Source organism: Bos indicus x Bos taurus, chromosome 13 (genome assembly GCF_003369695.1).
Source record: "Bos indicus x Bos taurus breed Angus x Brahman F1 hybrid chromosome 13, Bos_hybrid_MaternalHap_v2.0, whole genome shotgun sequence".
Classification (NCBI taxonomy): Eukaryota; Metazoa; Chordata; class Mammalia; order Artiodactyla; family Bovidae; genus Bos; species Bos indicus x Bos taurus.
This window is the reverse complement of record NC_040088.1, coordinates 51,577,482-51,590,557: the sequence shown is the minus strand read 5'-3', so window position 1 is coordinate 51,590,557 and position 13,076 is coordinate 51,577,482. Positions and strand designations below refer to the sequence as shown.

The 13,076-nt window shown below is 39.8% G+C and overlaps 1 protein-coding gene across 1 annotated transcript in view; it reads right to left on the bottom strand.

The window, feature by feature from the left end:
- The window catches only part of ST8SIA6 (ST8 alpha-N-acetyl-neuraminide alpha-2,8-sialyltransferase 6), a 163,678-nt gene that overhangs the window by 36,237 nt on the left and 114,365 nt on the right, over positions 1-13,076 (bottom strand). Inside the window, exon 4 of the mRNA XM_027559842.1 lies at positions 12,313-12,399. Coding sequence (XP_027415643.1) covers positions 12,313-12,399 — 87 coding nt within the window. The remainder of the gene's footprint in view (positions 1-12,312; positions 12,400-13,076) is intronic.

Genomic DNA, 13,076 nt, shown 5'->3' with positions numbered 1-13,076 from the left:
AGGCCAAAGGGACAGAGCTTTGGGGGCTGTGGCTGAAGCGGGAATCAGACATTTGAAGAAGCTGAAAACCAACACAATGAACCAAAAGGAGCCAAGGGGAGCATGGAGTGAGGTGAGGCCAAAGAAGCAGGTAGTAGCCAGGCAACATAGGACCTTAAGTTTGAATTTAGTCTCAGCTTTGAATTTGAAAAACAAAACAAAACAAAACTCAACGGATTCCAAACAGGTTGGGGCAGGGATAGATGTGGTGGAAGTGAATTGTGACCACAGATCATCACCCAATATCCATACCTTGGATTTTAATTTTAATATTGGAATATTACTTGGCCATAAAAAAAAAACAATGAAATAGTATCATTTGCAGCAACATGGATGGACCTAGAAATTACCATACTAAGTGAAGTCAAGTTAGACAAAGACAAATATCATATAATATTACTTATATGTGGAATCTAATTTTTAAAAATGATACAAATGAACTTATTTACGATACAGAAACAGACTCACAGATTTTGAAACAAACCTATGGTTACCAAAGGGGAAATGTAGTGGATAGAGGATAAATTAGGAGTTTGGGATTAACATATACACACTGCTGCTGCTGCTGCTGCTGCTAAGTCGCTTCAGTCGTGTCCGACTCTGTGTGACCCCACAGACAGCAGCCCACCAGGCTCCGCCATCCCTGGGATTCTCCAGGCAAGAACACTGGAGTGGGTTGCCATTTCCTTCTCCAATGCATGAAAGTGAAAAGTGAAAGTGAAGTCACTCAGTCGTGTCCAACTCTTCAAGACCCCATGGACTGCAGCCTACCAGGCTCCTCCGTCCATGGGGTTTTCCAGGCAAGAGTACTGGAGTGGGGTGCCATTGCCTTCTCTGACATATACACACTACTATCTACAAAATAGATACCTAATAAGGACTTCTAGCACAGGAAACTCTATTCAATAATCTGTAATAACTTATATAGGTAAAGAATCTGAAAAAGAATGAATATATGTACATGTATAATTGAATCACCTTGCTGTACACCTGAAACTAACACAACATTGTAAATCTATTACACACCAATAAAAATTTTTTTAAAAAGCCACCCTGGCATTGTACAGAGGATGGATGAGAAGAGTACCAGTATGGTGAATGATGAACAGAGTAAAGGCCATTGAAGTGATCCAAAGGAGAGCTAGTGAACTATCTGAAGCCCGAGCGCTGTAGAGAGCCCGTGTTCCACAACGAGAGAAGCCACTGCAATGAGAAGCCTATGCACTGACACTAGAGAGCAGCCCTCACTTGCTGCAGCTAGAGAAAGCTCACACACAGCAATGAAGACTCAGCACAGCCAAAATAAATAAATAAAACTATTTTTAAAAAAGCCCTCAAATCAAGATGCCATGTCACAGATTTCCCTGGTGGTCCAGCGGTTAAGAATCTGCCTTGCAAAGCAGGGGAAGCAGGTTAGATGCCTGGTCAGGGAATGAGGATCCCACACCATGTGGGGCAACTGAACCCACGTGTCACAAGGAAAGATCCCACATTATGCAACAAAGATTCCATGTGCTACAACTGAGACCTAATGAAGCCAAACAAATGAATTAAATCAAGTTTTAAAACAAAGACAGCATGTCAAAATACCATGATTTTAGAATCAACTGGCTCATAATAAATGCATGTTTCACACTTAAAAAATTGATTGGAATTAAGAATACAATGATCTAAGAATTCCAGTGATTTGCAGAGCTTCAAAAGGCATGAAAACATTCCATGTTAGTCCAAGAGATGAGAAGGATTAAGGGCTTTAAATAAACACTATCTCTTTTTAGCAATATGCCTCTTTCTAAATTACGACAGAATCACCTGTGAGCTTGAACTAGCCTCCCAGAATACAGAGAGAAACTCCAGCAACTAGGAGGGGATCTGATGTTAGTTTGTGGGATTATCAGGTAGGGATCACACTAAAAGTTAGGATGGGAAATTTGATGGCCATCCCTGACTCAGGTTAATTCTTGATACTAATCACACAGTTTTACCTTCAAACTTCTGGCTCTCTCTGATAGGAAGGTACAATGGCCTAGACATTTCGAATTAGTAAATCAGATATTGGTGACTCTCCTTAATGAATCCAGTTAGATACAGAATGGGAGGTATGGTGTTCAGAAAAGCCACACCATTCACCATTCACATCATAAAATGAATTAGTACATCTCTTAGCAGGGATGATCTAGCACAGAAAAAGTGGAGTTTTGAGGAAGAATATGGGAGAAAACATTTGGGAACATGGAAACTTGACATCCCATGCTACAGAAGCAAGAGAGAAATGAGGAAGGAACTGGGATAATTTACAGAAGATCCAAAAAGCGGGTGGAGAGAAGTCTAGGCACCTGCCCCAGACTTAGATGTTGAATACATTTTGAAATATACATATGTGAAATATACAATAAATGAACATTTTACATACTTCACAATTTTAGCTTTACCTCAACCCACTTAAAGTTCTGCTTTATAACTTGCAGGCAGAGGAAAACCTAAGAGGGTACGTGATTCTCTGTTCACAATGGGAGTAACACAGGTTTCAGGCTGAGGAAGAGAATGAATAAAGACCGAATTTTGCCTGCATGTCAGATGACTTTTTCCCTTGTATGTGTACACTGATATTTTGACTTTTATGAAAGACCAGCTCATCTACTTGAGTAGAATATAAGAAAACCAGGGTAAATAAAATGTGAAAGACTGACTGTCAAAGCACAGGACAGGAACTCCATTGAAATGTTAACTCAGAAGTGAAGAAGATAATGCTGAAACACTGGAGAAAGATCTATATATATACAGAGACATTGCATCAGTGTTTAAACAATGTAATGGAGACTTCCCTGGTGGTCTGTAGTTAAGAATCTGCATTCCAGTGCTGGGGACACAGGTTCAATCCCTGGTCGAGGAACTAAAATCCCACATGCCACAGGGCAACTAGGTCTGCACACCTCAACTACAGAGAAGCTTACTCACTGCAGCCAAAAGATCCCACATGCTGCAACCAAGACCCAAAGCAGTCAAACAAACAATATATGTAATGTACCAATGAAATGTTCCAAGGAGCAGAGTCTTCAGAATATAGACTTTGCTATAGAAATGCATCAAACCATTTGGGATCCATTCATCTTCTAGATTTTATTTCAAAAATGTATTTCCCAAGTTGTACTTGGTATTTTTAGGTAGTTAAAATAGGGAAAAGGAGTCCAAAATGGTGGTGGCTAAAAGACAAAGAAGGGAAAAGCCTGTGAAAATAGAACAAAGGAAGGTCAGAGAACAGAGTGAGTACCAAACAGCCCTCCTAGCTAGCCCAATTTACACAGGGCAGGCTCAGGTGAGGAGGAAAAAAATATATAAAAAGAGCCAAAACTGGGCCGGGTGCTTCTCTTCTCTTCGCGTCTTTGCATGGGTCGGCCCGCCCTCATGCCTCAGGTATGTCTTGTCTTTGCTTCCTAAATAAAACTGAGATGTAACACGGAGCTGTCACACTGACCTGTCCAAGGAAACTGCACGGAGTTGTAACACTGGTCCGTCCATTGCTTCAAATTTTTGTTGCGACGAGACAGAACCGAGGAAATTACACACTCACCCAACAGTATTGACCATATTGCTCTCTGATCTAGGAGCATAAAGCAATATGGTCAATACAAAGTACAACTTAGGAAATACATTTTTGAAATAAAATCTAGAAGATGAATGAATCCCATGTGGTTTGATGCATTTCTACGGCAAAGTCTATATTCTGAAGACTGGGAGGAACTAGTCCCTAAATGTGCAAGAGCCAGTTTCTATTATTAAGTATGGCAGGTGTAATGACATGGTGTGGTTTTGTTGCTTCCCAAAATGCACAGGCAGACTGCATGGCATGAAAAATAGAAAATGATATGACAGGATATTAACACTGAAAAATGGTCTCAAGGCAGAGGAAATGAGGGAAAGAAGCTTTTTCAATCTGGCAACTGACCCAAAACATCTATCGTAAAGTGCAAACACCTTAAATTTTTTAAAAATATGTATTGCTCTGAGCCATCATCAGAGTCACCCTGTATGAATCATAAGCAGCAAGTATTTAAAGGTTATGAGGAGGAAGAGAACAGAGGTTCGGAAAAAGTGAACATGGTTTTGTATAATCAAAAGAAGCCTCTGATAGAGATGACTTTTGCTTCTCTCTAAGATATCAATGCTACAAAACAAAATGCCTGGGACATAATAATGTTAACTGTTAACTGGGGGGAGGGGAGGGAAGCATAAATTCACCAAATACTAACCAAAATCAAACCACAATTATTGCTTTTGGAGTCATATTTCAGAAAATAGTTGAAAACTTTGTTGGCTCAAGTAAGTTTGGTTGCTCAGTTTTATGATTTGAAAAATATTAACTTATGCATCTGTTTATTTGCAGTATTTATGCCCTTTCACAGAGATAAATCATGAAATGGCACCATTTCAAATATGTAAGCATCATGTAGTAAAAAAATTAACATATATGAAGGGATTCCCCGATGGTCTAGTGGTTGGGACTCAGCACTTTCAGTGCCACTGGCCTGGGTTAATTCCTGGTTGGGGAACTAAGATCCCACAACCCACACAGTGCAACCAAAAATACATAAAAATTAGCATATGTGATATGTAGTTTATACATTTCTTTGGTTTAACACTGTACTTTTTCAATGGAGTCCAAATAAAAACGAAAGCAACACCCTGGCTGTTATTTTAGAGATATCAATGAATCTGAGACAGCAATGAAATCTTTTCTTATATAGTCAACACAGAGAAAGACAAAGTTATTTTCACAAAATTTTAATCTAACCAAACCTGAGGGGATAATTTAATAAAATTGCTACCATGTAACAGTTATCTATAACAAAGTAATCAAGCACAAAATACCTGTTTTACAAGTAATTTGAAAGGCATCTCATTTGCATGAATCTTAAACACATGCATTTTTCTAATAGCACCATTTTCTGCCACTAAGTTTTCAGTAAATATGTGATTGATAATATTCAGTCATTTTTTGGATTCAGGCTCATGTCTATGAAACAGCAATGTCTAAAGAAATTAAGTGGTATTGGATGATCCAAAAGAAACCAAAACCAAAATAATCATATGATGATTTCTGGGGAGGGAAAAGCAAAAGTAAAATGAAAATTAAGCACTGTTGCTTGTGTAGCTGTTAGCTTTTTGTAATTGATTACACAAATGAACACAGTTCTTTTAAGTTAGAAAACGATTCCTGAAAGCTAATGCAGTAATTATCGTGCAAGTTACCTAGGGAATCTGACTGATTATTGAAGCTCAAAAATCTTTTGCTAGGATAAAACCTGTTTCCCAGAGCTTCACAAAATAGTTTTCAGGGGTGAAGTAGAGGAAGTAGAGAACAAGGAGTGGGGAGTATTTCAAAACATGTAAGTACTCAATGTTACTGTCACAGGGAGGAGCACATCTGACTCCATATTGGATCTATTTCTTTTACTTTAATATTTGTATTCTATTGCTTTTGCTACAACTTAATCATTAAAGGGATGCTGTACTCACTCAGTCATGTCCAACCCTTTGTGGCCTCATGGATTGTTGCCTGCCAGGTTCCTCCATCCATGGAATTTTCCAGGCAAGAATACTAGTGAAAGTTAAAGTCACTCAGTCGTGTCCAGCTGTTTGCAGCCCCATGAACTATACAGTCCACGGAATTTCCAGGCCAGAATACTGGAGTGGGTAGCCGTTCCCTTCTACAAGGGATTTTCCAACCCAGGGATCAAACCCAGGTCTCCCACATTTCAGGGGGATTCTGCACCAGCTGAGCCACCAGGGAAGCCCAAGAATACTGGAGTGGGCAGCCTATCCCTAGGGTCTCCAGCAGATCTTCTGGACCCAGGAATTGAACTGGGATCTCCTGCATTGCAGGCAAATTATTTACCAGCTGAGCTACCAGGGAAGAACACTAGAATGGATTGCAATGTCCTACTCTGGGTGATCTTCCGACCCAGCGATCGAATCTGCGTCTCTTGATAAAGACCTTTGCTGATATATTCCTGGCTCCCAGTATTCTTGCCTGGAAAATCCCATGGATGGAGGAGCCTGGTAGGCTGCAGTCCATGGGGTCGCTAAGAGTTGGACACGACTAAGCAACTTCACTTTCACTTTTCACTTTCATGCACTGGAGAAGGAAATGGCAACCCACTCCAGTGTTCTTGCCTGGAGAATCCCAGGGATGGGGGAGCCTGGTGGGCTGCCGTCTATGGGGTCGCACAGAGTCGGACACGACTGAAGCAACTTAGCAGCAGCATGAGACTAGCTCTCCATAATAAATCTTGACTTAGGAATGCACCCACTGCATGCAAGCGCATTCCCCCATACCCTAAGTTAACTATACAATTGTCACAAAGGCCCCTCGAGATGTGAAGTACAGCTCTGGGTCACCGTCCACCTGATTCTACTCTGTAAGTAAGTTACCACATAATAAATGGATCCACTGATTATATGGAGCTACCTGCCTCAATCTTCAATTTCAAGATACCTTCTCAGTGCAGTGGGAAGGTTTTGTTCCCTCTGTCCTCAGACACCTCGGAAAAGACCAAAATTCAAAATGTGAAGTTGTCTTTAATGGATACATATTGAATGTGCACTATCATAAAATCAAAAAATTGTTATGTTGAACCACTGTAAATTGGAAACCATCTATAATTTCTTAAACTGAAATCCAGGTTAAATTTTATGCAAATCATACATGTACCAACTTATGCTTGGGGGAAATAATTGTAATATGAAAATTAATAAATTTTAAAAGCAGAAGGCAGACAGCTTGACATTCTTGAAAGTGAAAGTGTTAATTGTTCAGTCATGTCTGACTCTTTGTGAGCCCATGGACTATAGCCCACCAGGCTCTTCTGTCCATGGGATTCTCGAGGCAAGAATACTGGAGTGGGTTGCCATTTCCTTCTCCAGGGGATCTTTCCAACCCAGGGATCGAACCTAGGTCTCCGGCATTGCAGGCACACTCTTTACCATCTGAGCCACCAGGGAAGACCTTGACATTCTTAATTTTGTACAGTTTGCAAATGAAATTATATGCCAAGGAAGAAAAAAGAGAGCTGAGATTTTCTTTTTTCCTGAGTATTTTTTTCCTTTACTACTGTAGTATCTGTATACATCACTCAGGCTTCCCATGTACCTCAGATGGTAAAGAATCTGCCTGCAATGAAAGAGACCTGGGTTCTATTCTTGGGTTGGGAAAAACCCCTGAAGAAGGGAATACCTACCAACTCCAGTATTCTTGCCTGGAAAATTCCATAGACAGAGAAACCTGATGGGCTACAGTCCATGCAGTCACAAAGAGTCGGATACGACTGAATGACTAACACTAGCACTAGCTATACACCACACATTTTTACATTAAATCATAAAGAGTCACACTGTTGGGGTTTCTCAGATGGTACGCTGGTAAGGAATCTGCCTGCAATGCAGGAGACTTGGGTTCAATCCGTAGAGCAGGAAGACTCCCTGTAGTAGGAAATTGCAGTCTACCCCAGTATTCTTGCCTGGGAAATCCCATGGACAGGGGGAGCCTGATAGGCTATAGCCCATGGGGTCAAAAAGAGTCAGACATGGCTGAGCACCTGAGCACATACATTCACTTTTATTTCTTGTCTCTCCAAATGGTTTACAATTTCCTTGAAGTCAGTAAGAAAACCTTATATCTTCTTGTTTGTTTTCATGCATCCATTTATTTAATACATATTTATTAAGGTTCTACTTTGTGCCTGACACTGTATCAGGCTTAAGCCTGTTCTTTGACATAGTAAACCGAAAACAAATATTTATTGATAAATAAAATACATGCCCTCTACTAGCAAGTAGCAAAGTAGCACATTCATTTTAGAAACACTTATAAAAGCTCTCTGATTTTGAGATCCTGTGACCACAAAAATCCCATAATCTTCAATAGCTCCTAGGTGTCAACTTTTGGGAGTTTCAACAATCAGGCTACAGCTGGATTTAGAATGTATTCACTTGCTCATATTTTTCACAGTTTAGTGTAACTTTTGTTATTCTTGCTAAAAGAATATTACCACCTTTCACTTTTCTTCAATTTGGTAAAATTGCTATAAATAAATAAAATAGAAAAGTATTTAGCCACTTGACAACTAAAATAATAGGGGACATTTCTATAATGCCAGCTTTATAAATAAGCCAGAAACTCTCCAGATTTGGCAAGCTATATCAGTAAAAATTGAGGAAAATGAATGGTTTATTATAATTTAATGGCACAGATTTCTGTTGAGGGTTTATGTAATTTAGTTTACAAATATGCCCATAAAAAGAACATTTTGATATAATAAATAGTCAAATAAATAAATAAATGTCACCATGACTGTTCTCTTGAGTGACAACAAACAGTTAGTATTATAGTCCCAGATGTTTACTTAAATTGGCCCTGAAAGATAGATAGACCACTAGGTAACCATCATGGTTATGGATGCACTTTTTACATTGAGACAGTTCTAAGGGGAAAATGGCCGGTCTATCTGTATACCATCCAGCTATACAGTGTCTATCCATCATCATTTGTACCAGTTTCTTTAATACAGCTTTGGATTCGAAGAGATTCTTGATTTTTAGTGTGCACGCGCACACACACACACACACACACACACACAGAAAAGAAGGAAAAACCTTTAAAAAGAATTATTTTTTAAATTAAAAGAAAGTTTCTTTTGAGCTGGCCCATGAGGCATTCGGAGTCTTAGTTCTCTGGCCAGGGATCAGACCTATGCCCCCTGAAATAGAAATGCAGAGTCTTAACCACTGCACCAACAGGCAGTCCCAAGAAATCTCTTTTCAACTGAGCTAAACGTTGTGAGTAACAACTGGCAGGGATCATTCAAGGCTCATAATGAGGTTATCTTCTTCTAGAATAGATTATTTTTCTTCTATAGATATGTAGAAAGAACGTTTATTATGAGGGATTGGCTCACATGATTATGGAGACTGAGAAGTCCCACGATAGGCTGGCTGCAAGCTGGAGGTTCAGGAAACCAGTGGTGTAGTTTCAGTCCATACCCAAAGCCTAGGAACTAAGGGAGCCAATGGTGTATGTCCCAGTAGGAGTCTCAAGGCTAATGGCGAAGGAGAAGATGAGTCTTCTCCTTAAGAGAGAGTACACTGGTCCTTCTTCAATCATTTTGTTCCAACTGAGGCCCTCAATGAATTAAATCAGGAGTCCCAAGGACTGGTCTATGGCCTGTTAGGAACTGGGCCACACAGGAGGAGGTGAACAGTGGGTGAGTGAATGAAGCCTCATCTGTATTTACAACTGCTCCCCATCCCTCACATTACTGCCTGAGCTCTGCCTCATGTCAGATCAGCAGTGGCATTAGATTCTCTTAGGGGGACGAACCCTACTAAGAACTTGCCATGGGAGAGATCTAGGTTGTCCACTCCATATGAGAATCTAATGCCTGGTGATCTGAGGTGGAGTTGACTCAGTGATGCTAGTGCCGGGGAGTGGCTGCAAATGCAGATTATCATTAGCAGAGATGTTTGCACAGAGACCATAATAAATCAGCTTCTTGCAGACTCACATCAACACCTCACTGATAAGTGAGTGGTAAGTGACAATTGTATAGTTATTTCATTATATATTACAATGTAATAATAATAGAAATAAAGTGCACAATAAATGCAATGCACTTGAATCATCCTGAAACCAGCCCCGCATCCTAGTCTGTGGAAAATTGTCTTCCACAAAAATCAATCCCTGGTGCCAAAAAGGTTGAAGACCACTGGATTAAATTATGCCCCAGGATTATTTTGTTTTAATCACCCATCTAGGCTAATAGCAGATCTAAGTCCAAGTGAGGATGGAAATAACTTCAACCGAGCTTCAGCTGTGAAGAAAACTGGTCTTCTCTAGGGTTTGCTGGAAGCACTGCTCAATATTTCTCCCTCTCCCCCATGCTTTTGCTTTTGCAACCAGCAAGTTCCTTGTGAGGAAAAGTAGCTTCAAAGGCAGGTCTCTTCTCCTTCAGCTTCTCTCTTCTGGATCTTTGTCCTAGAAATTCCCCCTGCCTTGGGAGTTTGCCGTTGCCTCAGTGGGGTGTTTAGTATGCTTTGTTTTGCTTGTATTATTCTCAGGAGGTTTGCTCTAAATCAACTTTACAGCCAGAAGTGGAAGTTCCTTTACCCCTATATTAACTGTCAATGTCACTACTCATCTAGTACTTCCAGCTAATTATCTGGGATTGATCCTCAATCGTTCAATCTCTCTCTCTTTTTGCCTACTCTGCACTTGTAGAAACATCTCTCAAAACCAGACTCTTGTGCTACTCACTGACCCTGATCAACCAGGTTACAATTGCCTGTGCAGTTTCTATCTGATCTTCCTGCCACAAGAATCTTTCAAATCTAGACTTCAGTAGGACTGTGTCCAAGTTCATTTAAGCTGCTATAACAGAATGCTATAGACCAGGTGGCTTATAAACAACAGCAATTTATTCTCACAGCTCTGGAGGTTGGGAGTCCAAAATCACGGTGCTGACCAATTCAGAGTCTGGTGAGAAACCACTTCAGGGTTCTTAGGCAGCTGTCTTCTTGCTGTGTCCGCCCTCATAACCCAATCACCTCCTACCTTCCAAAAGCTCTACCATCTCACTGGACATTCGGTTTCCAATTTGACTTTTGAGGGGGCACTTTCTGACTATAGTGGACAATGTAGCATCAAATGTCCTGGAGATTAAATAGTTAAACAGGAATCCCGCACTCTTAAATGCTAGTTAGGAAAGACAATGGAATCCTCCAGGAAGTTATGACAACCCTGTGTCTACTCAGTGAAAGAAAGATGTTCCTTTTTGGCTTTGAGTCAATCAAGAAGTTTCTCATTCACCCAATGGGAGTTACCCAGAAGCCATCTTCAATTAGCACCAGAATCAAAGGTAGCTGATCTAGTGACTCCAGTATATACTGACTGAAGGACCCTACAAGCAGGAGAGCTGCCTCCCCACCCCAAAGAGAAGTGAGCAGCACATATTTTTTAGAGAATCTCAGGGGGAAACCAAGTCTCTTTATTAAGAGTTTGATACTTAAAGTATTGGGCTGGCAAAAAAAAAGTTTGTTCTGGTTTTTCCATAAGATGTCACAGGAAAACCTGAATGAACTTTTTGGCCAACCCAATAAAACAGGAACTAGTAAAGATAAGAACATATTTCTGAATTGTCATAACTTGGCACAAGACAAAATCTGTGCTGATGTGAAGCAAAGAAAAGCAGAGCGATGTAGCCCAGGCAGACACAGCAATACCTGGCTTGGCTTCACCCTATGAGCAGCTTTAAGAGGAGGAAGGGGTGCCAGAGAAGTACCCAGGCAACCCCCACCATAGGATATTGTTTTGATATAATTTATTCTGTCTGGGTAGGCTTCAAGTGATGCCAGCACAGACAGCTCTGTAATCACCCACTGATAGCCTGGTCCTGTCAGGTTGACAGTACTTCCCTGGTTATTACCTGGAGCATCTCATATTTCTGAATGTTGCTGAGATTAAAAAACTAATGAGAAAAACTGGAAAGGAATATGCCGAAAGGAACATGGCTTTTGTTCTATAGTGATGGGACCATAGATGATTTTTCTCTCTGTTTTCCAAAATTCCTTACAAGATAAATAAATAAATGTCAAATACAAACAGTACAAAGAAGCAGCAAAATCATCTAAAATAATAAAAAGTACAGCAAAAACTTTCTCTTTGAACTTGAGATTTTTGTAATTACATCAGCAACATAATTACAAATACAAATTTCTATGTATAAGATGGGGTTAAAGGGCCTGTGTGTCGTGAGAGACTCTTAGAAGGAAATGTTCTTGATTGTCAGTTGGCTTCTTCTACTTTTCTTTTTAACAACACATTATGGGCCTTTCCTGGTGGTTCAGTTGTTAGAAATCCACCTGCCAAAGCAGGGGACACAGGCTCAACCCCTGGTCCAGGAAGATCACACAAGCGGCAGCACAAATGAGCCTGTGCTCCACAACTGCTAAGCCTGTGCTCTAGAGCCTGGGAGCCACAGCTACTGAGCCCACGCTCCACAGAAAGGGAAGCCACTGCCATGAGAAGCCCAAGCATCACAACCAGAGAATAGCTCCCACTCACTGTAGACAAAGTCCATGCATAGCAATGAAGACCCAAAACAGCCAAAAGTAAAACTAAAAAACAAGCAACAAAAAACCCCAACACATCACTTATTCTATCCACAGAGAAAATGTACAGAACGTTTTAAAATTCATATTACTTATGGAAAAACTTTTTACCTAAAATTCTCATATTCTTCTACTTGTCGTTTCCATGGACAGCTCTGGATATTTGTGATAATCTGAAGATACTCATCCTCTGAATACCTAAAAGTCAAATGTCAATGAAATTACAAAATAAATATCTCACTTGTTGATAAATGAATATATAAGTCATCAAATGACATTTATAATCTACTCATTCTAGCCCTCTAAATCTTTTCTTAAATAAGGTGATATAGAAACCTCATACTCATGTCAAGACATCTAGGAGCATGCAATTCACAAATAATTACTATGTTGATCAAGGAATGTGTAATTTGCATGCATCGTAAGTCAAGTTTAGTATTACAAACCAACCGACAGCACATCAATTCACACACATATCTTTTGGCTATTTCACCTTAGCTTTTCATTAAAAAATACATATATTTTCATAGACATTTACCATAAATATAAAGTTTATCATCTTTTTCAGATTCTAAGTTGATAGATTTCCCTTGGGATATAAGGAAAACATTTCCCAAAAATAATCATCTTAACCTTTGATCTTGAACAGAACATTTAAAAAACAGATTAGGACAGGTTAAAAGAGATGTATATTAGGCATAAAAAATCTACAGGCACAATTGTACAGTATGGTCAGTTCCTAGTCCCTGGTAGACCTCCCTCCATCTGAAATTTCATTGTTAATTAATAACTCCTTTAATCATAAAATAGCCTCTAGTCTTTAAGGGTTATCAGTTAAAATGCATATGTCCTTTTGAGTGAAAAAAAACACCCTT